This window comes from Astatotilapia calliptera, chromosome 9 (assembly GCF_964374335.1).
Source record: "Astatotilapia calliptera chromosome 9, fAstCal68.1, whole genome shotgun sequence".
NCBI classification, from domain to species: domain Eukaryota; kingdom Metazoa; phylum Chordata; class Actinopteri; order Cichliformes; family Cichlidae; genus Astatotilapia; species Astatotilapia calliptera.
In genome coordinates, this window is record NC_137430.1 from 19,462,388 (window position 1) to 19,489,157 (window position 26,770).

General features: G+C 39.5%; 3 protein-coding genes and 1 long non-coding RNA gene across 7 annotated transcripts; all 4 read left to right on the forward strand.

Annotated features, from left to right (window-relative positions):
- The first annotated feature begins 309 nt into the window (after positions 1-309).
- LOC145431120 (nanos homolog 2-like) lies at positions 310-1,135 on the forward strand. The gene has a single exon (XM_080306513.1). It carries the CDS (start codon positions 385-387, stop codon positions 988-990), a length of 606 nt encoding a protein of 201 aa, XP_080162639.1. The 5' UTR covers positions 310-384; the 3' UTR covers positions 991-1,135.
- Positions 1,136-4,554: 3,419 nt separating this feature from the next.
- Positions 4,555-6,281, forward strand: LOC113028810 (uncharacterized). Its single transcript, XM_080305834.1, has 6 exons — positions 4,555-4,654; positions 4,744-4,888; positions 5,409-5,553; positions 5,647-5,795; positions 5,877-6,016; positions 6,130-6,281. Exons 1-6 carry the CDS (start codon positions 4,555-4,557, stop codon positions 6,279-6,281), a joined length of 831 nt encoding a protein of 276 aa, XP_080161960.1.
- A 3,611-nt stretch (positions 6,282-9,892) lies between these two features.
- Positions 9,893-10,787, forward strand: LOC113028811 (uncharacterized). The gene is made up of 2 exons (XR_013911161.1): positions 9,893-10,033; positions 10,158-10,787. It is a non-coding gene; the product is annotated as an uncharacterized LOC113028811 (long non-coding RNA).
- A 1,865-nt stretch (positions 10,788-12,652) lies between these two features.
- Positions 12,653-24,559, forward strand: LOC113029721 (uncharacterized). 4 transcript variants are annotated; one of them, XM_026180712.2, is made up of 16 exons: positions 12,653-13,163; positions 14,094-14,137; positions 14,376-14,440; positions 14,554-14,696; positions 14,902-14,950; positions 15,148-15,358; positions 15,465-15,551; positions 15,936-16,079; positions 17,087-17,784; positions 18,004-18,528; positions 19,191-19,755; positions 19,860-19,930; positions 21,976-22,116; positions 23,832-23,992; positions 24,098-24,188; positions 24,331-24,559. In XM_026180712.2, the coding sequence occupies exons 1-16, from the start codon at positions 13,140-13,142 to the stop codon at positions 24,411-24,413; spliced, it is 3,102 nt and encodes a 1,033-aa protein (XP_026036497.2). In that variant the 5' UTR covers positions 12,653-13,139; the 3' UTR covers positions 24,414-24,559. The 4 variants fall into 4 exon arrangements, with proteins under 4 accessions (XP_026036497.2, XP_026036498.2, XP_080162640.1 ...); XM_026180713.2 differs by having other exon boundaries at positions 12,872-13,163; positions 14,376-14,395; XM_080306514.1 differs by having other exon boundaries at positions 12,883-13,163; positions 14,097-14,137.
- Positions 24,560-26,770: the final 2,211 nt, after the last annotated feature.

The following is a 26,770-nucleotide window of genomic DNA, read 5'->3' on the forward strand; positions in this document are numbered from 1 at the left end:
ACCCAACTATACCAAGACAGTTCACCTATTAACCCCTGATTCTGTTCACATGGACGGAGTTTTTTCAGTGCTACATAGTCTCCACATCCCGGCTCTTATTATTTATTTTGCTGCGTTATTTTGCAAAATTATCTAATCTAAACATAAACTACATAAATGAGTGCGATGCAATATTTTGCTCTTGGTGTTTTCAGTCCTTTATGTCCATCTTATGTGTCATTTTTTTTCTGTTATCAATCAACCAACCGATCATTCGATTAAAGGCCTGTCAACGGGCTTCGCAAAGGTTCTTATAAGGTCACCAGAAAGCTACATAAAAGACTGCACCTGCACCAAAGTTCTTTTTTTCTCTCTCTCTGCCTCCAAAAAACGTCGCCAGGCTGCATGCAATCTATAGGCTCCAAACATTGTTGCATTTTAAAACCATCTTCAGTGAGCTATAAATATGAGGCGCTCCAAACACACCCTCAGTTTTACTTCTGCCAAAAAATGACCACAATGCCGAGACGACTGGAGGTCCAGAGCTCGATCCTCACTGGTGGGGACAGCTTTAACATGTGGCACGACTACATGAATCTGAGCCAAGTGTTCGAGAAACTGTGCAGCAACCGTGAGGTTGATAACCGAGACACCGAGCGTCCAAAGAAGGGACAAGCGCCCCCCTGGAGTAAGGTCCACACTTCCACTCGGGGGAAGAAATCCTCCAAAAACTCATCGCAGTTCAGTCCGACCAGCAGCGCGTCGGACACCAGCAGCAGCGCGTCATCCTCGGACTACTGCCGCTTCTGCAAGCAAAACGGGGAGACTCCGAGGGTGTACCGATCTCACAAGCTCAAATCAGACGACGGGAAAGTTTTCTGCCCCATCCTCCGGAACTACACTTGCCCGATCTGCGAAGCCACCGGTGACAGCGCTCACACACGCAGGTACTGCCCGCAGATGAAGTGGGAGGTGGCTGGGAGGATGCAGACAGGAGTCAAGTTCTGGTAGCTGCTGAAAACTGAAGCTGCGAGAAACTGTACATATTTACCGAACTGTTTGGGGTATGTGTTCGTGTTGGCAGAGACCGTTTCAGTTCCAAAGACTGTTTCAAGTTTGACTGTCAAACACTCCGCTGCAGTCTGCAGCAAGGAGCCCTCATCCATCACATCTGCGCTCGCCAGTACGCGCAGGCTCAACGGGAGAAATCTGCGCCAGCTTTGAGGGTGTCCCAAGTTCTGCCAGCAACTGAAAACTGAAGCTGCGAGAAACTGTACATATTTACCGAACTGTTTGGGGTATGTGTTCATGTTGGCAGAGACCGTTTCAGTTCCAAAGACTGTTTCAAGTTTGACTGTCAAACATTCCGCTGCAGCCTGCAGCAAGGAGCCCTCATCCATCACATCTGTGGAGCCCCGAGCCGGGGTGAGCGCTCTCAAGCTTTGGAAAAAAATTTAACTCTTTAAAGTCCTCAAGTGTTTATTGTTGTTGTTATTGTTGTTGTTATTGTTGTTGTTGTTTAATATGTGGAATTAAAAAGATTTCTAAAAATGTGCCCATAGTGTCAGTGCGCGAGTCTTTTAGTTAAAATGCAAATGCTATATTATCCCTCATGTCAAACAGATTATTCGACAAAAACATCAGTATTTTGTCTTTTTTTTTGGTATTATAGAAAATTTTAACTCACATGTTACAGATGTACCTGAACTCACCAGAGAACATGCGTCATAAAAAATAATTAAATTAAATTAAAAGTAACACTTCAAGGCAAAAGTGAAACGATTATGTGAAGTGAGAAATTGAATTAAGGTTCAATAGTTTTAGTTTCAAAATAGAGGGGCTGGGGAAATACAGTATACAAGGTCAAAACAGAGTTTGTACAATTCTAATGAGCGTCAAAGTTATAATTTATGACCACCTTCATTCTTGAGTTTTCTTTGAAGAATAGGCGGTCATTCTTCTAGGGTTTTGCTGTTATGTGTGGACACAACACTGGTTCAGCACTTGTGTTTCGTACTTTCAAAACATGCGTAAATGATTCATAGGTCAGAGTTAAGTGGCTTAATAAAAAACAAAAGAGTCCTTTGAAAATGTTCAGGTACAAGAACTGGACTGAAAATGAATGAAAGAGCAGCAAATGTCCAAAGAAAAACTTACCTTTAGAAAGTAGTTTCCTAAAGCGCTGAGTACCTATTAGCTGCTGCTCAGGAGAGCTGGAGAAAATCATTTGAATCATGTCTTCAGAGATCACCCCACCCTGTGTGCACAACAATGGGGATTTTTTAAAAACACATGAATTGCTGTCACAGCCGACTTGATGTGTGCAGTGAGTGATGACATCTCATACGCCTGGATATCAGGAATCTTTTTGGTACAATGAATTTTGTCAGTTGACAAGAGGGAAGCGTATCTACACTTTTGAATGTTTCACTTTCATTTTTGCCACTTGGAGCAGGGAGTCTGCTCAGTGGTGCTGAGAAAGCTGTAGCTCACTCCTCTTAAACATGCTTAGAGACAGTGCTCTTACTGATTAGAACTAAATGCCTCACATAGGAATTTATGCAAATTACAGTTTGTGTGATAAAATGTAACTTTGCACACATCATTGTGGTCTGGTGAGGCGACAAACACACTGCACGGTGTGTGAAAGATTCAACATGCTATTTGTGTGGCTCACTACGTGTCAATGTCACTGCATGCATCAAAACTTGTGCTGTTTAGAACATGATACAGAAAAGCTCCTCTACAGCCTCCAGCCTGAGTTTTACAGAAGAATGACCCAAATATTCATTCAGACATAGAGCCAAGATTTTTAGATGCCATCTGATTACCAGAAATGAGTGTATGTGTGACAGAGCAGACATATGAATATATATTAAGTTGATAAAATACAACAAAATCTGGCTCCTTGGAAGCGAAATATTAAGAAATGAGTCACTCAAGATGCTTGCACAGTGTTGTATATCAAGACAATTTAATTTCCTAATACAAGTTCTTAAAAATGTACATTTAAATACTTTTGCATACATTTAAAAATGCATTATAAAGCCTACATTTCTAAATATAAGCTTATCTGAATACAAATCCAGCACATAAATCTGAACATTATCGCAGGTTTTGAATCGATAACATGCAAACAAGCTTTTTTGTAAAAACTGTAAAACCCCCTGTTACGACCCGGCTCAAAAGCCGCAACATAAAAAAAGGAGATGAATAACAGAGTGTGGGTGAGAAGAGGTTTCATCCTAAAATGGAAAACCAGGTTGGCTAAAATGGCTGGTGCCACCAAGGCAAAGACTAGTGCACTGCCGGAAAGCTTGCCTCAGGTATGCTTTTATCCACACCTGACTAGGTGTGGCCAATTAGCACCAGCTGAAAACACTGAGATGATTAGAAGCTGCAGAGGGACGTAACACCCCCACAACAAACTGCCTTTAAATACGACATTACATACTTATTGAAATGTTAACATCATCAGAATCAGAATACTTTATTGATCCCTAACGGAAATTATTTCCTGTGTCGTTCAGTGGTGCTTTTTAGTAAGCTCAGTCTCAGTCTCGTCTGTTTTTTTCCCCTTAAGAATCCTCCAAAAAACAATGTTGGATATTAATTTCCAGATGGAAATGTATGAAAAAAGTGCAGTTAACCTACTTCCACTATCTTTAAATGCTCCACAGATGTATAAAAATATGTCCTAAAGACCAGAACTTTATATATTACAGATATCTTTTGTTGGATCACGTGATTCAAATAAGAAACAAAACAGCTGAAAGAAACGAAAATTGACCAAACAGGTGATCATAAACTTTTAACTCAGTGCAGCATTTTACATGTGTTTCTAGTAAAGTCTTGCTCTGATGTGGAGTGTGTGTGGCCTTCTGTGTATGTGCGTGATCATACATGACCTTCTGTTTTCATGTGCACTCCAGCTCTATATAATCCTAGCTGATTTATTTTGCCTGTCATTAGCAAACATATCATTGGCTCTTCTCATTTACCCGTAGAAGTTTTAGAATTGGGATACATAGATCTCCAGCTGGCAGCTACCCAACATTTCATAACTGTGAGGGTTAAGTTGCTTAAAGCTGATATAATCCTTTGGCTCTTCATTCCCTGGTCTCACCTGCTGCTGATACGAGTCTGCGATAAAAACTTGTTACTAAACACGACTGCTGGGGCAAAGTCCAGCTCTTATGTATGTTTAAAGTTATGGAAGATGGTTATAAAGCTGAGTGAGTTCGGCAACAGGATTGTTTTACCCCTTTTTTGTTCAGTTAATCAGCCGAAAACAGAGGACACGTGGAGGATGTCAAACGTGTACACGTGCTACAGGGCTATAAAAGCTCCACTGTTACAAAACCAGCTTCGTTTTATGTAAAAAAGAAAAGCCCACCCCACACAGCAGTCTTCCAGTGCTTTCAGTCAAGAAAAGACATTAAACGGTACGTCATGGCTTCTTCTGATTAGTGACATGTAATACTGATGGCAACTTGTTAATATGAAATTTAGAAACTTGTTATAATTTGTCTTCAATTATAATTCTTCTGTTTTATAGAAACTGGCTTACTAAAAATGGCAAAACACCACATCACTCTTGCCATTGCCATAGTGCTGGCAGTGATTTTCTACATCGTCACCATTGTGTTGTCTGCTCTGGCAGCGTTAGGAAAACGTAAGTCTGGCTTTTAATACTTTTAGAATTACGTTGTAACCTTTGAGCACTCTGTCTCTCTCTCTGATTTCTGTGTTTCTGCGCCACAGATCCATTTTTATCCACCACCGCGAACATTTCAGATGAGTTTGTGACCCAGATCACGCCTTCAGGGTGGACTTTTACCATCTGGTCCATCATTTACATCTTTATGGGTTCAGGGGTGCTCTATGTCTTTGCAGGCATCTTTAGGAAGTAAGTTTTTTATTCTTGAGACAAATTTTTTCTTCTCCTATATGATGTTTGTTGAAGTCTACATTTACCTCTTTCTGCAGGAATGCCTATGGTTATGTCTACTGCAGCCCTGCAGTTTTGCCACACGGATTTTTTGTAACTTTTTGCTTAAATCTGGGCGTCAATATTGGATGGTTGCTCCTGTGGGACAGAAAGTGAGTGTGATGAGAGTTTTAAATGATATCATTAAAAAGCCATAGTATTGATTAATGTTTTTCCTTGCTGCATTAGAAAAGAGGGCGTATAAATGAGGGCTGGATATAGTGCTGATTAGTTAGGTTAGTCCACCTAAGCTGAGTAACCAAATGAAGCTGTGTTGAATCACATTGTCAGGCCCTCTTGGCCTAAATATGCAGATAAGATTGACCTGAAATCATGCAATAAATGGGAAAAATAAGTATGTCCATGCAAGAAGCATGTAAACACAGCTTCTAACATTGTTTTCATTGTGGTCAAATTCTGTTTTTCATCCCTGCTCAAGGTACACACCTGCTGCGCTGGCTTTCCTCATCCTAATCGCTTTGACTAACTACGCTGTAATATACTTCTCCTGCCACGGTCTGCATAACTATGGAGCTTGGCTCAACAAATACCACAGAACAGACCTGTTGCTCCATCATCTGCTGGTTAGTATGGCACCTGATGTTTGTGTTTCTTTTTTTTTCATGTACATGGTTATAATCTCAGCATCTCTGTCTTTTGCTTTGTCTTCATTGCAGATTCAGAACGGCATTGCCATCTATGCAACGTGGACAACTATTGCCTCCCTGCTTAACCTGACCATTGTGCTGACGTATGATGCAAGCATGTCCCACGCTGACGGCGCCACTCTTGCTCTTTCTGTTTTGTCCATTGTGCTGATAGCGTGGTAAGTTGACAAACAGAGGAAACAACAAGGGCGACTTCTTTAGAAAAAATGGATCAATAAAAGGTGCCGTCTCTCTCACAGGTTCATCCTGGAAAACTCCATTCTTGAAAAATATGTGAGATTCATCTTCAGCATTTACCCCACTGTGATTTGGGCGCTGACAGGGGTGTTCACCAAAAACTACAACACCGCAGCTCCTACCCGCAACAACATCTTTATCGGTGAGGATAAACCATCAACCGGTCTCAATGACACTATAGCACTGACTATAAATGATAACTTCATATGTGGATGCACACTGATGCCACGCTCTGATATTTTCTTTCCACTATAGCTGCCCTGCTGGGTGTAGCCTGTGCCCTGTGTGCCACTCGGATATGTTTGGTCATTTGGAGGCAAATGAAAAAGCCGCTTTACGAAGACGTAAACCCTGACAAAATGTCTCCGATGGAGATTTTAGAGAAGCAGAAAAAGATATTTAAGTGAGAGAGCGAGGAAAAGATTTGCAGTATGATTTCTGTATGATACCAGGGCTGTATTGTAAATGACTCCAGCCTCAGCTGAATATCATCAAGCCTCATAAAGTGATATATAAAGCTGAAGGTTCACACCTGTCAAAAAGTATAAACTGCAATAAAGTGTGTATTTCTGATTTCACCACATAAACATGAAAAATGTAGTTATGCTTTCATTTACTTTTCTTTCATAAGCTGTAAAAATAAACGTTAACACTGACTTTAATGGTGTCTTTTTTGAGTTATTTAACAGACAGCACATCTGTTCAATAAGAGAGAAGACAAAGCAATTCAGATTCATTAATAATGACAAGGATGGATGATAAGATTTAAAAAATGTCATTTTAACACATATGGTTATGTTTAATAAACACACACACACACGCACACACACACACACACACACACACACACACACACACACACACACACACACACACACACACACACACACACACACACACACACACACACACACGATGGAGCTCTCGAGCTGATTGTTGATCAGCCTCATAAAAAAATCATCTTTATTGCATAAACTAAGAGCACACTGCACTTGTAAGTAAATGCATTACTATTTAGAGCGCTGTGGGAATAAAACCATTTAAGCGAATAAAAACGTGAACGGAGTCAACAAATGCACAAAGGTAACAAATCTCAGTTGTGTTCAAAGTTTACGATTATGCGTGTTTTCTGCTCCAGTCTGAGTCCGCTGGTTTTGTCACGTCAGTCTTAAGTCTTCAGAGCCAGCCTCTGTTGGTTGTACACCTTAATAATCTTTTAATGTATATTTTTAAACAAATTCCACTAAACAGCACAAGTTGCTGGTGGCAGACTGCATCTATATCTAGTTGCTGGGTGGATTTGTGTGGCTGCCTCCAAGATCTGTTGTTGTCTACTTACACAGATATGTGGATTATGCTCTTTACTTAGATTTAAAAAGCTGTACAATTTCATCAAATCTATCTTTTTATCTTGGCTTTGCTCTTTTTTTTGTTTTTGCAGATCAATAAAAAGCTTTGATTAAAAAAAACCACAGACCTCCACCCACTGATTTCCTTATGCAAGCAATTACCTGTATATTCCACAAACCCTGTTTTCAAGAGTGTGTTCATCATCAGATATGACCTTATACATAACCAGGGATTACTATCATGCCACGCCACCCGATGAAGGACCTTCAAACTCCGAGTTATACAGTATAAAAGTAATTTTTGTAATGAAGGAGGGCTGAGACAAATAGGAAGTAATAACATAATAAAATCATGCTGTAAACTGTAATTCATTAAACACATACTTGTATATAAGTGCTTTCAAAATTATTTAATATATGAGTAGATATATTTATCAGCGTTTTATGATTGATTGTTTCAGAAATGTAAAGAGGATAAGAGATGCACGTGATGTCTTGAAGAGTCATAAACCTTCTTGCACAACTAGTCGCTCTATATAAAAGTTGGTCCCGTGTCCTCTGCAGTTACTCTTGATCTTCACACGGCTTACACAACATGGAGCAAAGCCAGGTAAGTCTTATTAATCTCATCATGTGGACGCTGTTTTAGTAGACCGGACTAAACATGTATGTCGTGTGGATAATGCACACAGGAATTAAAAAAATTAATTTAAAAATTACTATCTGGCCCTCTCTTAAGAAGAGTCAATTTTGTTGGTGTAGTTTTGTTTTTTATGGTGGCAAACTTTGATAAAAGTTGTAAAAAGAGCTTCTGATAAATGTCTAAAGATATATTAAGTGGCTTCTGTGTTAACTGTGTGAAAGTGATCGATTGCCACTTCTTCCTGTTCCTGCTTTTGTTTTATAAAATGTTTTTTCTTCCCATCTTAGAATAAGAGGACCGTGATGGGAAAACACAACCCAGGACGTATCGCTGCAGTACTCATGTCTTTAGCTGCCTTTGTAGTGAGCTTGGTGTTTAATGGGCTGGCTGTAGTTGGAGTTAGTAAGTTGAAACTTTGTTAGCCGTTTGTCAGTTGTGTTCAGCATCTTTGATATTCGTGTAGAGGATGGTAAATGGCCTGTATTTGTATAGCGCTTTACTAGTCCCTAAGGACCCCAAAGCACTTTACACATCCAGTCATCCACCCATTCACACACACATTCACACACTGGATGTGAAGGATGTGAAAACACACCGCGAACAGTCAACTTTCCCTAAAATTGAACCTTTTTCTCCACAAAGGTCCTTTTCACACCACCCAAGCCAATGTCTCAGCTTTGTTTGACACCCAGCTTACGCCTTCAGGATGGACATTTTTCATCTGGACCCTCATCTACATCTGGCTGATCTTCATGATCATCTACATTGTTGCGGGTCTTTTCAGAAAGTTGTGTCCACTTCTTTTTATTTTCTTCTTTAAAACTACAGTGTTATTTTTAAAGCACAGATATAAGCTATAATCCAGGTCTCTTCAGTCTATTTTTAAAACCCACTGAAAAACTGTTCCCACAGATTTGTTGATCAACTTTTTATCTTCTAGGAATGGATATGGATATGTTTACTGCACTCCTGCAGTACTGCCTTATGGATTCTTTATTAGCTGGTGTCTCAACATGGGCGTCAATATTGGTTGGCTGCTGGTTTGGGACAGAGAGTAAGAGTCTTTGAGTGTCGTGTGTGAGTTAAGCCTGCAGTGATGCATGGCTGTGAAAGATGTAAATGAAAGCTGTTCAACAGATTCATTAAATGTGTTTTTCTGCTGTATCTATCCTTAAAAAAGACTGATGATTCCTGCACTGGTGTTTCTCATCCTCATCATCTGCACTAACTACTCCATGATATGCTTCATCTGCCATGGGATTCACGTTTATGGAGCTTGGCTCAACAAATACCACAAAGCAGACCTGTGGCTCCTCCGGGTGTTGGTAAGTGTGCATTATTAACTGTAAGCTAAGCTTTTAATCTTGCATGTAGATCAAGTTACATTAGCCTGTTGTGGTCAGACATTATTAATATGATGTTTGCTTGGACTCCATGAAAAAATCTGTTTGCAGGTCCAGAATGGTGTCATGATATACACGACTTGGACAACTGTTGCAACCCTCCTCAACCTGACCATTGTACTGGCTTATGAAACAGACATGTCCCAAGACGATGCTGCCACACTCTCATACTCTCTTTTGACTATTTTGTTGCTTGGATGGTGAGTGTGCTTCTTAAAAACCCCAAAAAACCCAAACGAGAGCATTGAGAGAGCTCAGTTCCCTCCAATTCCCTTTGAAGGGCAACGGCTACACTAAAACTCAGATGCTTTATGCATCAGTATGGAAAGCTAATGTAGTATATTAATCTTTTTGTAATATTTGTCAAATAATGTTTGTTTAAAACAATAATGTTTGAAAGAGTTCAAATAAAGACCGCGCTTATTTCCCCCAATGATTAGTATATTTAAAATTTGGAGATGATCCAATGAAAGCTAAAACTTATGGCCTTTGACCTTGTATGATCTTTATCCATATGACTGGAGTAGAATTGGCTGAACTCTTAGGCTTCTAACATATTAATATATGTTAGAATCTAACATATTAAAATTGAGATGCTAAAGCGACGCGTTTTGTGTTTCATAGGTTTGTTTTAGAGAATCTTGTCCTCGACAAGCATGTGCGGTACGTCTGCATTACCTACCCCGTTGTGATCTGGGCGCTGTCTGGAAACCTTGACAAAAACTATGATGCTGAATCACCCAGTCGCAATGGCGTCTTCATTGGTAAGACTTCACATAAATCCCTGCATCCACACTAAACTTTTTAGATAAATACACCCACAAAATGAGCTCTGTGTCACCGTGTGTCACGTGCAAAAGCTGTACTGATTTGATTTTCTTCTCTCAGCTGTGCTGCTGGCTGCAGCCTGTGTGCTGTTTGTGATTCGGGTTAGTTTGGTGGTCTGGAGACACATCAAACAGCCACTCTATGAAGGTGTCGATCCTGAAGCCATGGAACCGATGGAGATCGCTAAGAAGCAGAAAAAGATATTTCGCTGAGCAGCATAAGACTATTATGTATAACAAATGACTGAATATATATTTATGTTTGTTTTGTATTAGTGCAAACTTACACTCCAAAGCCAAATGTAGTTTTCTTAATATTGACATATTTATTGTGAAATAGACCATACATGATCACAGCTGTTTGTTCAGTGTTAACACCATATAAATATTGCTACTCCAAAATCAAGGTTTTATAAAATATTATTTCTGATTTAAGATATGAGCTAAAAATTCGTTTATTTTATTTTAAGCATCCTTTTTTTTTTACATTTAAAAAATACAAGGCTTGTAACGTTAGAGAACATACTTTTACTATATCACTATATCATTTACATTTCTATCAGTGTAAAGAAATGTAAATACACACAAAATCCCTGAGATATGTTAATAAAAGAAAAGAAGGAAAATATCAGCTGTAGATCTCAGTTTTTCTACATGATAAATAAATGTTCCTGAAAGCAAATGAAAAAAATCTGTCAGCATGACTCTTTTGGGCTTAAATTGTAAAAATAAATGTGTAAATTTTGCAAAAAGGTTCTGGCTGCAGATTGCCCAGACTGCCCTGCAATTATAAAACATAAAAAAGTTTTTGTTACTTAACAAAAACTGTGGACCCATTGTAAAAAAACAAACTTCTATAGCAGAAAGTGAAAAAACTGTTATCTTTATGCCGTGTAATTGTTTATCTATTATTTAAATACCTTAGTGTATGGCCATGGGAGAGGCCTTTATCAGTAGGAAATGCTGTAAAATTTATGAAAATACAGTTAAAAGTCCAGACTTTACACCCTCTTTTATCTTTTCCAAAGCCATTCAGTGGGCTGCATTTGAAATTTGGCCCACGGGCCTTATGTTTGACACCCCTGATTTAGAGCATATACTCTATACAGTGCATACTTTACAGCACTTAATTATTTTTAACTTCTTTATATCCCATGCAGATCATATATGGGTGTGTTATGTTACTGCTCTAGGGATGAGTTCTGTGCAGGCTGTGGTTTCATAGCAAATGACATACACCATAGAGCTTATATGCAACACATTAATATACATGAAGGAGAAACATTTTGATATGTTTTAATCAGTTATATGTCATATTTAAAAAGTACAAATAAACTTTAAGTTTCATATATCAGTGTGCACTTGTTTTCAGTGAAATGTTACACATTTGAACATGACGATCATTTCCATTTTCTCAAGATAGCGTCCAAATTTTTGCCGTCACTTAACATTTATCTGTATATATGAAAACGAAGATATTTACCCAGTTTACCAAAAGAAAAGAAGTTTGTAGGAGTAAACGGCAACAGCTGGTAATTGTAACAACCATTTAACTCTTTCATGCATGAATTATGACAACCTCAGTATTTTTATTCATCTTTAGGCATGAAAAAAAGATTTTTTTTTTAACTTCTAAGCAGTTAGAGAAATTTCAATTTTAATTAAATAAGAAATGGTTTGTGCACTTACACTGCCTGAAAAGTGGGTGGCAGGGTATGGAGTGGCACATGAGTGTCCAACGTAGTAGTTTATGTGCAAGTACACCATCAACACTGACACAAATACGAGAAAACAGCCTTTGAATAGCTGTCCACTGTAGTAACCACTATGCTTGAAAGGGTTAAAGGCCTCATTCAAAGCTGTGTAGCTTGTTAATTAACAAATCACAAAATAATACAACGTATTTCACCAGATAAATACATTGAGGAAACAGCTAATATAAACAGCAGCTAACAGCCATATTTTTTTGCCATTAATGCACAGCTTTTGGCTGTTTGACTGCGGCTGATCCATTAAGCCTAGAAATTAAGTCAGTTAAGTCATGTTCATGGTTCTGTTGTGAAATAGTGAAACAGCTACACCCTTTTGCACAACCTCTACAATGACCTACAATGACCAACCTAACAAATAACAAAGTTTTAAATTTTAGACTAATATGTCAATATGTGTATTTCACCTCTGTAATATGCTATTTATAATTAAGTAAATATAAGTATTTGTATATATTAAGATAAGATAGCTCTTTATTGTCATTGCACAGTCATACTTACCATATGAAATTGGAAAGCTATTTATTAGAGCTATTTCCTATATTTTGTAAACTTAGTAATAAATTGTAATATTGTAATAGTATTTAGTTCAGTCTTTTACAGTTATTTTCTTGGAGCAACTGTAACCACATAATTTCCTTAGGAAAGTACTGTATTCTGATTTTGATTTTGTTATCCAGTATATGGTGCAGGATGCTGGTTCCGACTTTAAACTGTAGAGGGCAGTAGGCAAAGCGCCAACTTTAATCTGCCGGAAACTAATATGTAGAAGAAGAAAAGAGTGAACACTGATTCCCTGTGCTTTGTTCTTCAGGCTGCAAGTCCGCTGCCAGCCAAAACTTTGTTAAAAATCAGTAGGCCCTACCAATTAGACAGTTATTTTCAAGTCATTACTTAATTAACACACTCACAGCGATGTTATAGAAGACATGGACTGTGAATTACAGCGTGCCAATTTCGCGACACTCCCGCCTTTGAGTCAGTACTCGGGGCATAATGTCGCTTTAGTTTTCTAGAGTGCGCGGGTGAAGTACAAACTGTAAACAGCGCCATTGTTGTGCTAACGGAGGATATTGGCTAGAAGAAAACGTTATATTTGGTCTTTGTATGGCTAAATAGTTATTTTTTACATGATTTTTTAAGGTGTTCACGTGAGGGCTAACAAACTAGAGAGTAAACGAACACGAAATGATTATTACCTGTTAACTCGGGTCTCGCGGTCGGAAACAGTCGGCTAACCATACTGTTGAAAGAACGACAGCCAGCTAACACAAATGGAGATGGAGTACCCAGTCCTAGTAAGTTCTATTCGTGCTTTTGCACAAACTTATTACAAACATTACCCTAGCCCAGGACATTTTCCCGGTGACAAGTTTTTAAACTTCCGAGTCTGGCTGCAGACTACCGTCTTTATTTACACACACCGATCGCCTTTTGTATCCATTTGAACATGACTTGTCATTTAACTCGTCCTCTAAACTTAATATTAGGACTGCATTCTTTAATCTCTGCAGCACCTGTGTGCATGCAAGGTGGAGTGGATGGAGACAAATGTTAGGGGTGATTTGTGACAGAAGGATAGCAACAACAGTGAAAAAATGTTGATGGTAGTAATACCTGCTATGATGCATGGCTTGGAGAAGGTGGCACTAAAAACAAAACAAAACAAAAAAAAAAACAGGAGGCAGGCCTAGATGCTAAGATTTTCACTGGAGAGACCAAAATGCACAGGATTAGAAATGAGTACATGTGAGGGACAGCTCAGGTTAAGTGTTTTGGAAACTGAGTTAGAGAGGCAAGGCTGGGATGGTTTGGAAATGTGCAGAACCTCAAAAATGGGTTAACTGAAAAGATCAATCCTTTCTCATTTAAACCAGGGTCAAACAAATGTGGGATTGCCAGTTACCAAGCATTTGCTCTGTTTGTTTAAGTTCTCTTTAATATTGTAGGATTTATTTTTACCATCTGGACAGAGACTCTTATGAGATACTTGTTGTTATTGTAATTGGGAAGTCACAGTATATATAAACAAAACTGAAGTGAACTTGACTACATCCATGAATGTTATGATTCTTGTAAAGTTTTAGAGAGTTGATCATTTAGCCTTACATCTGTTGTCTCTTTAGACAATAGACTTTGTATCTATTAGAACAGGGGCTGTGTTTGCTAAGTCAACATAGTTATTCATTTAATCCTGGAGTGGTTTCTAAGCTGGTTTCTCTTCACAGAAGAGACCCAAGAGGAAGCTCTGTTACATTACTGACAATGAAAGGTAAGTTTAAACACGTTTCTAAAATGTAGCTGTTTTATTTTAGTTAAACGTTTGTGTGTGTGTGTGTGTGTGTGTGTGTGTGTGTGTGTGTGTGTGTGTGTGTTTTAATATCTATGAGCTTCATAAATTCATTTTCTGGATTTATTCATGCTATTGCAGATTTATTTGTATTTGATATCACAGAACCGAAATTACAAAAGTTTGGAATTACCCTTTAATTCTTACCTTTGTTTTTCAGCCCAGCTAAGCACTGGGAAGGTACGTTGACACTGCAAGATATTGATAAGATTTTTGATGACATGGGTGAGTGATATTCATCCGATTGGTGTAATTCTTTGTTATAAATTAGGTATTTCCATTTTATTAACCTCTTCTCGACTGTTGTTTTTTTTTTTTGTTGTTGTTGTTTTTTCCAGATTCAGCCTCACATGCAAATCTACAGCCCCCCTCTCCTCTGCTCCAGACTTCTGATTCAGAAATACACCAGAATAAGAGTGAGGACTCGGTCCCCCCAGAGCGACAGCTGATAAAAAAACCTCCAGGACACCAATTAGTAATGGTACAGTCAGTTGATACTTCTGCTTATATTGCATGCATGTCCTAAGCTCTAGTGTTAAACATCTGTTGCAGTCCAGCTATTAAAACAAACACACTTTCTAATGAATTCTTGTTTACTGGCTCAGCCGTGAGTCCTTTTTTGAACAAGACAATATTTTTGGTAATTTGTGTTCATTATTTTAATTCACAATTTTGAATTTCTTCAGGGAGATGATGGAGATGTCTTGCATCCTGCAAGTACTGAACTGGATATCGGTAAGACACTCAAATTTGTGTTCATAATGAAAATATATGCCTTGTGTGTGTGTTTTTTTTTGTTGTTGTTTGTTTGTTTGTTTGTTTGTGTTTTTTTTTTTTTTTAAATTAAGATAAGATAAGGTAAGATGACCTTTATTAGTCCCACAGGTGGGAAATAAATGAATTGTTTAGGACTGGGCTTTTTCTTGTTGCAGATTTGGACATCCCCTTTAAAGGACATCACCCAGTAAAGACTTCCAGTCCAGCAGAACAAAGTTTGGCTGCTGAAGAAGAAAAGCAGGACGATGAAAAAGCACAAGTTGTGTCCCCAATTCTTTTTATGTGTGAATATGAAGGAATAGAAGAGGTGAAGAAAGACTCTCTACCCACCCAGAATCCCCAGTGTAATGGACAAGTCACAGAGGAGTACGGAAATTCATACTTAGTTCCTAGCAGGAAATGTTGCCTCTACAATTTTTCATGTTTTTATTTTTTTATTTTCCACAAATCTTTCACTAATCCTGTTCTCTAGGAACGGCGAGTCTGGATTGGAGTCTCCCCCAAGCAAGATTGATTTAACAAAGATATCTGGCCACAAGAAGGAGATTGAATTACAAGGGTAAGGTTGCTTTTCATTTAAATACCTCGTTGGGTGTTTTTTCAGGAGGAAGAGACTTTGATGCTATAAATGTGACCATATGAGACCATTAATTGTACAAGATATTTTAGTTTTTTGCCATCTGCCATTTGCCCTTTTCTACTTAAAAAAAATTCCCCAATTAAACGAACATACACAGCAATACTGCACAACAGTAATCAAAGATGAACAATATTTATAGGCTACGGGATTATATAGCACATCAAACATACTGTATTGGTGATACGCTTCATTTTGATCAGTGGAGGCAGGAACAACGATTCAAAAAGATAGGGAAGTGTTTCTGGTCGCTCTTGAAAACGTTTTGATTATTTCAGTCACATTTTATGTCTTCTTTGTTTACAGGAGTCAAGAAAGCACACAGCCAGCTGTTCAAACAGTGAGCCGGAAGCCTGAAGTCGCAGCTCCTGTGGCATCCACACGAGCGGGAAAAGATATGACAGCTTTTCTGCAGAAACTGAAACATGCAGCACAGTCAAAACCTTTCAGGTGAGTTGAGATCAGAGGACACCTTTATAACTTGTCTACGTAAACATGTCTGCATGACATACAGTGCTGGGAACGTTGCTTTTAAAATGTATTCCACTACAGATTACATGCCCCAAAATGTATTTTGTAACGTTTTCCATTATGTCTCTCAATGACAGTAACGTATTCTGAATACTTTGGAATACTTAATATATTATCATGCTTTTTGCAACTACATGAATGTACTATTGCTGTGGGATTTGTTACTTTTACTGAAGGTTATTCATCATACTAATACCAACTAGATTTTTAAATCTTAATATAAATAAGTAACAGTAGGTGGACATTAGGTAAGGCTGCACTTTTTGCAGTGATCTCGTATTAAAACTGTTTCACGCGTATAGAAAACAGGTCTGCGGCTCCAAACCATAGTAAAGGGACCTCTGGTTAATACGTCGGGTTCTGTGTCGGGCTCGTAACTGAAAACTAGCTTTACTTTGTTGTCTGGGTCAACTTTGCTAGCGAGAGACAGAGAGAGGCATTGAAAGCCTGCTCCAACGGAACTTATTGTTTCAGAGGAAAACACGAACACGGTGTACAGTCGAGTCTTAATAGCTTACTCACAGCTGGGCTCGTCAGGCACTCTTTTTGGCTGCAGTGGTTATTATTATATTTACATGCTTCCAGCTCCCGTTTCTGCTCGGTGACACAGAGCCTCTTAATGCGTGTTTTGTTTGGGTTTCCACTGGCGTGGAATTACCAAAAATAGAGAGGGCATAGCCTAACATATGAAACAGGAAAAGACTGCCATGTAATCCATTTATTTCAACAAAGTAACTGTATTCTGAATACCACCTTTTTAAACAGTAACTGTAACGGAATACAGTTACTCATATTTTGTATTTTAAATATGTAACATTGTTAAATGTATTCCATTACTCCCCAACACTGATCACATAATACCACGTGGCCTCAGTCACATTCTTTCCTAAAAAAATTAATTATATGTATTTATCTTTTTTTTTAAGTTCTGGGAAGAAACAAGTCAAAGTACCCACTCCTCCCCCTGAACCAGAGGATGATTTTATGATCCTAGAAGATGATACACCTCTGTGGTTTTCCATCCCAAGTAAAAGTGCTGCCAGTAAGAAACAAAGTCACAGCAGAATTCCCAGCACAGACAAAGACAGCTCAGATAAGAGGACAAAGGATAGATCACTGGAGATGCCAGAGCCACAGCAGGAAAAAGAAAAGTCAAAAAGTAAATTGGAAGATCAGCCTGTTGATCAGAAAATTAAGAAGAAAACGAAGAAAGAGAAGAACAGTGAGGAGACTGGGCCTAGAAATGAGGAAAATAAGCTTCCTGCTCCTCAAGATGCTCCTGCGGGTGACTTATTGGTTCAAGAAGAGCCAGTAAAAAAGAAGAAGCAGCTCAAGAAAACTTTGTCAAAGGAGAGTGATGAAGCAGAAGATCAGCCTGAAGACACAACGAGTCGCAAAACAGAAAAAGCGAAACCCTCTAAGAAAACAGAAAGGAAAGCAAGTAAGTCTGCTGAAACAAAGAAACAAAAGTCTTCAAAAGATGGTAAAGAAAATACCAAGACACAGAAGGCTGACTCGTTAAAGGCGAGCAGGAAAGAGCTGCAGGGAGAACCTACTGTTAAGGATGTTGATGAGCAGACCAGTGACAAGCACAGAGATACTGAAGACATAGTTTCTACTGTTGGTGAGTCCTTTGTACTTCCTAAAAACTCTTCTATAATTGGTTGTTGAATATTTGTGCTAGCTATTGTCATCTTATGTGATCTTAACCTTTGAAGTTTGATTAAAGTTTTGATCTTTATCATCAAAACATGTTAATTTTTGGAATTGCAACAATTTTTTCCTTCATTCACTTAAAATTACTTTGCTTACTTTATATATGTTTTTCCTTTGATCCCTTTAGACAAAGAAGCTATGAATTGTGAAACAGACGGACAGGTGAAACAAAACAACCAGTCAGTTGTTTCTAAAGGGACTTCATCTGAAGACTGTCAGGTTCTCGGGAAAAGGAAAAGGAAATCGACAGGAGAGTGGTGGTTGAGTTGCCCTCAGAGCACAGAGGAAGCGGACAACAGCCAGCAGGCCACGCAAAAGAAGTCCAAACAGAAACCTAAAGACTCCAGCGAAGCAGTTCCTTCACCTGCAAAAGCAAAGAAAGACAAAGCCTCAAAGAAAAGAAATCAGAAACGGCTTAAAGTGTTGCCCAGTCAGGAGACGAGTGAGTTTAAAAAAAGGAAAACAAAACAGAGCGAAAAAGGAAATAAACAAGGAGAAAAGTTAGACAAGATGAAAGCAATTGATAAAGATTTAGTAACGGCTGAGCCGGAGCTTGCCGACGAGCCGGAGCAGCAGGAGGTCCCGGATCAAGAATTGGACCAGGAGTCTAGCCCTTTGGTCTTTACTCAGAGGGACCACAGCCTTAACTCAGGTAAGGTCAAGGTAAAAGTGCCAGTACTACAGAGGAGTTTCTGTGACTGATGTTTTATATATTGTGCTATTGGACTCTTAGTACTGATGCATGTGTAGATAAAGAGAATTTGGCCTTTTGTGTTGGATCGACTTTTAACAGATGTCTTGACAGGTAGTTTAGCCTTCCAAAGTAAAATAGGTAAATCTTGTTGGCTATGAGTTAATACTGTGATAGTGTTAACAAGTCATTAAAATTTGGCTTAGATCCACCAAGCTCTTCAAGGTCAACTCAATGATTTATTTGTCTAGAATTGGCAAAATAAGGAGACACGATAAACTTGGGATCAGAAACTTTTCTTTTTATTGCTTAAAACTTAACACAAATGTAACTTACTAAACAGTGAAATGAATGCTACACATAAAGAAAAAAAAATTGTGTCCGGTATATTAAAATGAGGTTCACCAGGGCAAATGAAAAAAGGCTGTACTTTGCACTTGCTTTTATTGTACTCATAAAGCACAAACAAAATAAAAGTGCGATATATAAAACTGTTAACTTAAAAGTAAAACTAAAGTATTCTCTTAAATGTTTGCGCTCTCAGAGTGCTCCTTGTTTGCCTCCTAGTTGGTGTGAAATATTAAGTAGCAAAGAATGGAAAGGAAATGTGCTTTTTGTTACAGGAAATAAGATATTTCAGAAAGTATATCAGCACGATTCTACTGGAAAACTGTCAGCCACACCAAAAGCGCCCGTGTCGCAAAGTCGACCTAAGGAGCGGCTCACGGAAGCAGATTCAGCCAAACGGAGAAGGAGAGCCCCGGGCGATTGGTGGCTTGTCAACAACGTAGCTGAAGATTTGGAGAACGTGTCCTCAAAGCCTCAGCAGCTTCATCCCAAGAGGCCCGAACCTAAAAAAGAAAGGAAGAAACAGTCTAAACAGAGCAAATCTCCCAGACTCGGTGTTCCCAAAAATGGCAACACGGCAGTCTCATTAAAACCTCTAGGAGGAGCTCCAGTGCCTCCTTTGACAGCAAAGTCACCGATCACTCCTAAGACTGTCAAACGCTCTCTGGCAACATTTAGAGACATTTTTGCTTCAGTCATAGAGTCTTCGACTGTGGACAGACGTCAGACTAACAGATGTAATGTCAGATCACGTCCGTCTGAGGAAATCTGTGTAGCAGGCAGTAACACTCATGCAGCTGACAACAGCCCAGACAACCAGGAGACCACACGAGACAGCAGGTATCAGCTACATGACATGCAAGGAAAAGCCTGAATTACTCTTAACCTCTGTCTTTATTATATTTTCAGTATATTTCTGACTGTCGTTCATCTTTTATCGGCAGGTCACAAGTCCACAGGAGTGGACCGTCCTCCATGATTGAGCTGGAAGACTATGAAGACGCTGACAGCATAAGTGGGTTTTAAATTACCGTATTTCCCGGACTACAAAGCGCACCTGAATATTAGCCGCACAAGCTAAAATCAGGGGAAAACCCTGTTTTGTACATACATTAGCCGCACCTGACTAAAAGCCGCAGGTGTTTCAATGTTGACTTATCATATGTAAGAGAATATGCACAAAGGGAATTGTCAGGAAAGAGATGGCTGTTTGGAGACACACCCCTTTTATTAATATTTTGAAAAACAAGTTATGGGTACATATTTGCACATGTAGTACATAACAGTAACCTACAGCACACCAGAAAAATAGATTCGGACTACCTTTTAGGCTCAGGTGCAGTGACACGGCTTTAACAAGAAGAAAAGTCAGTCATTCACCACCATCTTTCTCTTCTTCCTGCGCTCTAAAACCACCAAAGTCCTCTTCTCCAATGTCGGAAACGAACAGGCTCATGATGGCTTCGTCATCCACTCTCCGCTTCTCTCCTTCGTTGTCACTTTCAAAACCAAAGAAATCCTCGTTGTCAGTGTCAGAGTCGAACACCCTCAGAAGGGCCGTGGCGGTGTCCTCCTCTCCATCATGCAGCAGTCCAGCCCTTCAAAATCCGTTGGTGATCGTGGATGTTTTCGCACTTTTCCACGCTGTCAGAATCCACCGGTGGAGTTGGGCATAACTTGCTTTTCGCAAGTTTATCGCCGCTCGTCATCCACGCCTCCCGCTGAATGCGTAGCGCTACTTTGAAGTTTGTTTTTCGCGCTACTTCGTACGGCACTACGTTGCCTGGCGGACGGACATGTGACTAACATACCACTCTTGAACCCCGATCCTTCCGCCAGGCAACGTAGTGCCGTACAACAGCGGAACAAACAAAACAAATCGTCTTACGATATCACAAAAATCATGGAAAATCCATAGAAAAGCCGCACCTGACTAAAAGCCGCAGGGTTCAAAGCTTGTGCAAAAAGTAGCAGCTTATAGCCCGACAATTACGGTACATTAAAACATTTTCCAACAGTTTCATCTTTCAAAGAACATTTTACACAATTCTCTGAAAAGAAAGCTTCACTATAACATTTAATAAAGTGTAAAGAAAAGTATAAAGTGTCAAACACTGGCTGCTTCACTCGTAGTAAAAACGAGACGGGATGAGCTGAAGTCATTAAAATGCTTTTACTTTACATGAGAAAGAAATCTAATCAACAAGGATTTAATGTTATTGGCTTGTTTTGAAATCAAAACCCCTTTAAGTATTTTGCTAATTTAAAAAAAGGCAGTTTATTGTTTTTTATAAGTCTCAAGGCCCTGAAATTCTTTCCATTTTGGGTCAGACTTCAAGCTGGTGACATGCCCAGAACCATTAAGCTCTGTGATCATCTGATATTTCATTCATAATCTCTCCTAGCCTCTCAGTGTTTCTGATACTGCAGGCATCTGCAGACAGTCAGATAAACCACTATAAAGTGCAGTGTTTGTGGACGGTCCTTTTCTACAAATATTATAGTATCAGTAATTGAAGCGGGAACTTGGGGCACTGGCACGTTTTAAAACCTGGATGAATAAGTAAATAACTGAGAGCAGAATTGTTTTTCACAATGATTTTCAATGTCAGACCAACTAGGAAAAAAACTGTTAGTCCCACAAACTACCAAACAGATAAAGAGACTCAGAAATGGTTTTGAAAGGATTCAGAATCATTAGAGGAGGAATTTAAAAGTGCTGAAGCTTTTCCTTTGTTGTTAAATAGTAGTATAGCCGGCTGAAGCCTAATCTAGTGTTTGTTGTGGATGAATCAGTGTGTGTCACTGTGAGTTCAGTCTTGAATTAATGAAATGAATCCGTCACATTTGACATTTTCGTCTGTCAGGCTGGCAATACGAGCATTCATACTGCAATATTTACAGCCCTAAAATGGTCGTCCTTGTTAACCTCAGTTGGCTTGAATATAAATGATAAATATCTGAAAGTGTGATTACTGTTTGGGTGCGTGCCCGAATGGTTTAAAAAAAACCTTATTTTTTCATTATAAATATCTGCGTTTTATTTTTATTATGTTCCAGTTTTGCCGTCATCCAGGAGCACAGTTCTGCTCTCTGCTTCAGATCTTTGTGCCCCTCCCCTCAAGCCGCTGATCTTACAGCGGAAGGATATGGCCAACCTGGCTGAGTGGTTTAGGAGCCTCTGGTTGGCTACACCAGAAGGTAAGAAAATTCTAAGAAAGAAAAGAGAAAAAATAAGAAAAAATAATTTCCAAATGTTGTTTTTGCACTGACTTCACAGATACAGGTGTTTAAATGTCTGTTGTCTTTTACACTGTTAAATAAAATAAACTGTTTGGTCATAAATGTGGTTTGTGCTGTTTGTAAAGCAGATTGGCTACAGTGTCTGCAGTCCATTCAGGTTGCACAGGTAGTCCAACTCCTCCAGGACAGCGTATCACAAGACGGTTTGCTAGGTTTCCCAGCACAGTCTCAAGACTGTGAACAAGCACGTAGAAGGGGATCAACAGAGCAGGAGCAGCATCTGCTCCTTTGTTTTAGGAAGAACATGAGGAGCGCTGCCAGAGGTCTACAAAATGGCCTTGAGTGGGCGATTCATGTGCATGTTTCTGACCAAGCTGTCAGCAGCAGACTGCATGAGCATGCCATGAGGGCCTAACTTCCTTTCGTGGGACTCCTGCTCACAGCTCAACACTGCGCAGCTCAATTGGCATTCGCCAGAGGACGCCAGAACAGGCAGAACCGCCACTGGCCTCTCTTTTCACAGATGAGCACATGAGCACAGGGCCACACTGAGTACATGTGACAGATGTGAAAGAGTCTCAAGACAACCGTTTGTAGCAAATGTTATGCTGCCTTCAAAATCACCCTGCATGACTGGTTTGACCGTGGGTCAGCGATGGTATATGGGGAGATATATCACTGGCAAATGCCAGTTGAGCTGCACGGTGCAGTGCTATGAGCAAAGGTCCCACTAAAGGACCCTCAGCTATGCTCATGGAGTCTTTTTCTGACAGTTTGGTCATTTTGTGGGGACATTTGCAGCCATCCGTCTCCCTGCACAAAGGAGTCAATATCCGTTCTGCTGCAGGGCTGATGACCTTCTATGGCCCTATTCGGCTCTTCTCCTGTAACGGCCCATCTGTTATCTCGTCCACGCTCTTTAGACTCTGCTGGGAGACACGACAAGCCTTCTTGTAACGACACATATGAATGTGCCATCCTGGAGGAGCTGAACTACAGTACTTGTGCAAACAGAATGGGCTAGAGCAGGGGTGGGCAATCTCAGTCCACGAGGGCCGGTGTCCCTGCAGGTTTTAGATCTCACCTTGGGTCAACACACCTGAATCACATGATTAGTTCGTTACCAGGCCTCTGGAGAACTTCAGGACATGTTGAGGAGCTAATTTAGCCATTTAAATCAGCTGTATTGGTTCGAGAACACATCTAAAACCTGCAGGGACACCAGCCCTCGTGGACTGAGATTGCCCACCCCTGGGCTAGAGGCATCATCTCATGTTACCAGCAGGAACAAAAACACAAGCAAAAAGCCAAACTGAGAACAATCAGTCAGCAGGGATAAGGAGAAAGCAGTGGTCCATGGCAAACACCTGTTAAAACCATGTTGTGGCCGCTCCAGTGCACCTGTTGTTACTTTCACTTGCACCAAAACAGCTGAAAAGGATTCACAGTAGTTTATCCTTCCTAACTGGACAGATCGATCATCACGTCTTTTATTAATTTTCTCTTTATTGTCAGTTAGGATCAAAATAAAATACTTAAAATGCCTGCATCAAAAAACTCAAAGCATTTATGTGTCTAATTTGGTTTGCTTTCTTTTTAATGTAGACAAGACATTTTCAATAAATAAAGTTATGTCATCTAATGATCCTTATGTCTTCTTTGTATTACTGTAGGCGATCCTGGTGTCACTCCAGACCAGTTTGACTGGTACTTCTATCAAGACAGAGCTATGGGCCTCCAAGAGGACGTGAGCACCAACTCCTTCTGTAGTGGAAAGCTGCTGCTGGGATCCCTCATGAAGAAGCCTCTCTGGGTGGACCACAGTGCTACAACAGTGAGTACTACTTTATTCTGTTTCTTGCATATAATTATGCAGTAACTAGGCCTCTTATACAACAGTCCTAAAGTATTTCCATTATTTATTTCTGTCTTTTTAAAGGTTTTTAACTTACTAACCAGCTCAGTGTGTGTGACCATCGATGGCTGTGAGTCATGCTTCAGTCCTGGAAAATCTTTTGTCGTGGAGTCTGGTAAGAATATTTACATTTACTGTAAGATCTCATCATAAAAACGTTTGCAAATACATAATAGATCTTTAACATGGTTTAGTGATAAAGGCACATATTTTTGATGCTTTTTTTGTTTCTTACAGTTACTGTTCTCTTCTTACAGGACATGCATACGCCATCAAGAATCTGACTGCGCAGCCTGCGGTTCTGTACTTCACCAGAATGTTAGTTGAAACTGTAAACTGATGCATTGTGAAAATGTAAATAGAAAATTGGCTGTAATTTTTTTTTCCTAAGACTTACTTCAGTTTATGATTCTAGGAAATAAAACTGAAAGAAAATGTTGGTAAAAATGTAAAATATTTGAATAAAGTTTGCTTTTAAATACCGTATTTGCCATTTCCAAAGCCTGCGTTAAACTGCGTCTTTATCAGAGCGTGACTATCGAGAAATTCGGATATAATTTTAGTTCAAGATGTTTGGAGGTGGTTTTGTTTCCCCCTCTGAAGAAAAAGGTGTGTTTGTTAGCTGTCTGGCATTCACAGTTCTCAAGATATGTTGTTCAAATTTTGTGTTACGGTAGATGCCAATAACAGTTTGACCTGATTTCATTTTTGTGAAAATTGGGTCAAGGTCACAATAAATGTGAAAATCAGTAAAACTTTATATGATTCTCTTCAAACTTCTAAACAATATACCAGGCCTTGGAGGACGAGAGTACAAAGGCTGGCTAAGCATTTAACCTTGACCTTCATTTCTGGAGCCATATCTGGCTGTAATCTAAGTAGAAGAGGCAATTTATTTTTAATAATGTTGAAATTATGTTTTAGTTTCAGTCTCCAGCACTTGGATATATGCAGTGAAAGGTGGAGGTAGACATGTAAGCATCATTAAAACCTTTCTTGTCACATTCTCAGATTTTCACTGAAACACAGCATTCAGTGAAATCCTGACTTGTGAATGCACTCAGAGTTACGGGTCCACAGGTGTGCACAGACGGTTTGTCATTAGAGAAACTGCCCTTCAGAAGTCATGTCATGTTAGAGGCATTGCCAGAAATGTTTGCCTCTTCCTCTGTTCTGAGTTTCTTTTCACGTCAAGTTTGAAAGAATTGTGATCTTTCAAAAAGATAAAGAGATGAGAAATACCACACGTAAACACATTATACGTGCTACCAGTGATCTTTCACATCCTTAAAGACTACCTTTGAATATTACTATATTTAAAAGATACAGTATTGTATCTTTTTGCAGAAAAAATTAAAATTACTTAGCACTGTGTGTGACTCATCTGACATGCGACACGAGCTTGGACTCCACTGGAAGCGTTTCTCTTCTCCCCACACTACTCCCCTCACCTGAACGCACCTTTCTGTCTTTCCTTTGGCAAGAATCCACAGAATAATGGATTATAGAAGTTTTGGTACACTCAAGGCTTTTGCTGTGAAATGCAATATAAAGGATGTGTAAGAAATAAAAAAGATTTAAACCAGCTGAAATTTCTGACCAAGTAACGATCACGTAACGCACGGAAGAAATAAAAAGCACATCACTGACAGCAGTGCAGTAAAGTCATACCAAAAGTAACTGATGATAAACGGGCGTTTGTCATATGTTTGTTTTAAAGCAAAGCTCACACATCTGCTGGCAGGCACTAAGTCACACCCACAGCTCTGCTCTGTCATTAAATATTTACCGAACTACCTCAGGAGCCAAAATCATGTTTCCGTAAGTGAATATGGTATTTTCTCCCCCACTATACTGTTGAATAGTTTATGAGACAATGATACCAACATGTTTCTTAAACAAGAACTTTGGGGTTAAGCCTTGAAGCTTCTCCTTCATAATGTATCACACACAAGTGGCTTTGGAAATCTTTCGCTGTGCAGCGAAGCGACTTCCATTAAGACGTCTGTTTCTGCAGGCTACAAAACGTCCATCACTGGTGCAGGCATGCTGATAGTCGCTAATTAACTGATCACCACCCATGACTTGAATGTAAAATAAAGGAGAAATGAATCTTCTCCACGGTGAGGATCCAACCACCTGCCGGTTTGATAATTCATCACTTCTGAACGTCTGGTTTTTGCATAGTGCACCCACGGACTGACTCTCCTCGGGGCAGGAACTCTCACTCAGGATGTGTGTGGACCTCCAGAGTATTCACGGGAATAGCCTCCCAAGGTCTTTAATTATAAACTACTGTAATATGCCGCCCGTAACGCAACATCTGTGCAAGGAAGTGAGCGAAATACATCGAGCCTGATCTGGTGTTGTGAAGGAAAAGCAGGGCGCAGAGAATAACGTCAAAGTGAATTTTTGCTCACTAACCGTCTCCTCGTGTTTCTCACGTTTTAAAAAAGAGAATGCAGGTGAGGTTGGTGGAAATGCAAAGGATGCAAGGATCAGAGATAGTAAAGGTGGATGCCTTTAAATGGCTGGGTTCAACCATCCAAAGCAACGGACAGTTCATGAGAGAGGTGAAGAGGAGAGTGCGGGCAGGGTGGAGTGGGTGGAGACGACTGTCAGGGGCGATTTGTGACAGAAGGATAGCGGCAAGAGTGAAAAGGGAGGTTTACAAGATGATGGCAAGACCAGCTATGA

What these genes read in the sequence shown, in the direction of transcription:
- LOC113029721 (XM_026180712.2), top strand. Translation starts at nt 13,140, where the DNA reads ATGGAGATGGAGTACCCAGTCCTA. An exon ending in TACATTACTGACAATGAAAG is followed by an intron (nt 14,138 to 14,375) that starts GTAAGTTTAAAC and finishes TTTGTTTTTCAG; the next exon opens with CCCAGCTAAGCACTGGGAAG. An exon ending in AAGGAGATTGAATTACAAGG is followed by an intron (nt 15,552 to 15,935) that starts GTAAGGTTGCTT and finishes CTTTGTTTACAG; the next exon opens with GAGTCAAGAAAGCACACAGC.
- LOC113028810 (XM_080305834.1), top strand. Translation starts at nt 4,555, where the DNA reads ATGGCAAAACACCACATCACTCTTGCCATTGCCATAGTGCTGGCAGTG. An exon ending in TCTGGCAGCGTTAGGAAAAC is followed by an intron (nt 4,655 to 4,743) that starts GTAAGTCTGGCT and finishes TCTGCGCCACAG; the next exon opens with ATCCATTTTTATCCACCACC. An exon ending in TCCATTGTGCTGATAGCGTG is followed by an intron (nt 5,796 to 5,876) that starts GTAAGTTGACAA and finishes TCTCTCTCACAG; the next exon opens with GTTCATCCTGGAAAACTCCA.
- LOC145431120 (XM_080306513.1), top strand. Translation starts at nt 385, where the DNA reads ATGCAATCTATAGGCTCCAAACATTGTTGCATTTTAAAACCATCTTCA.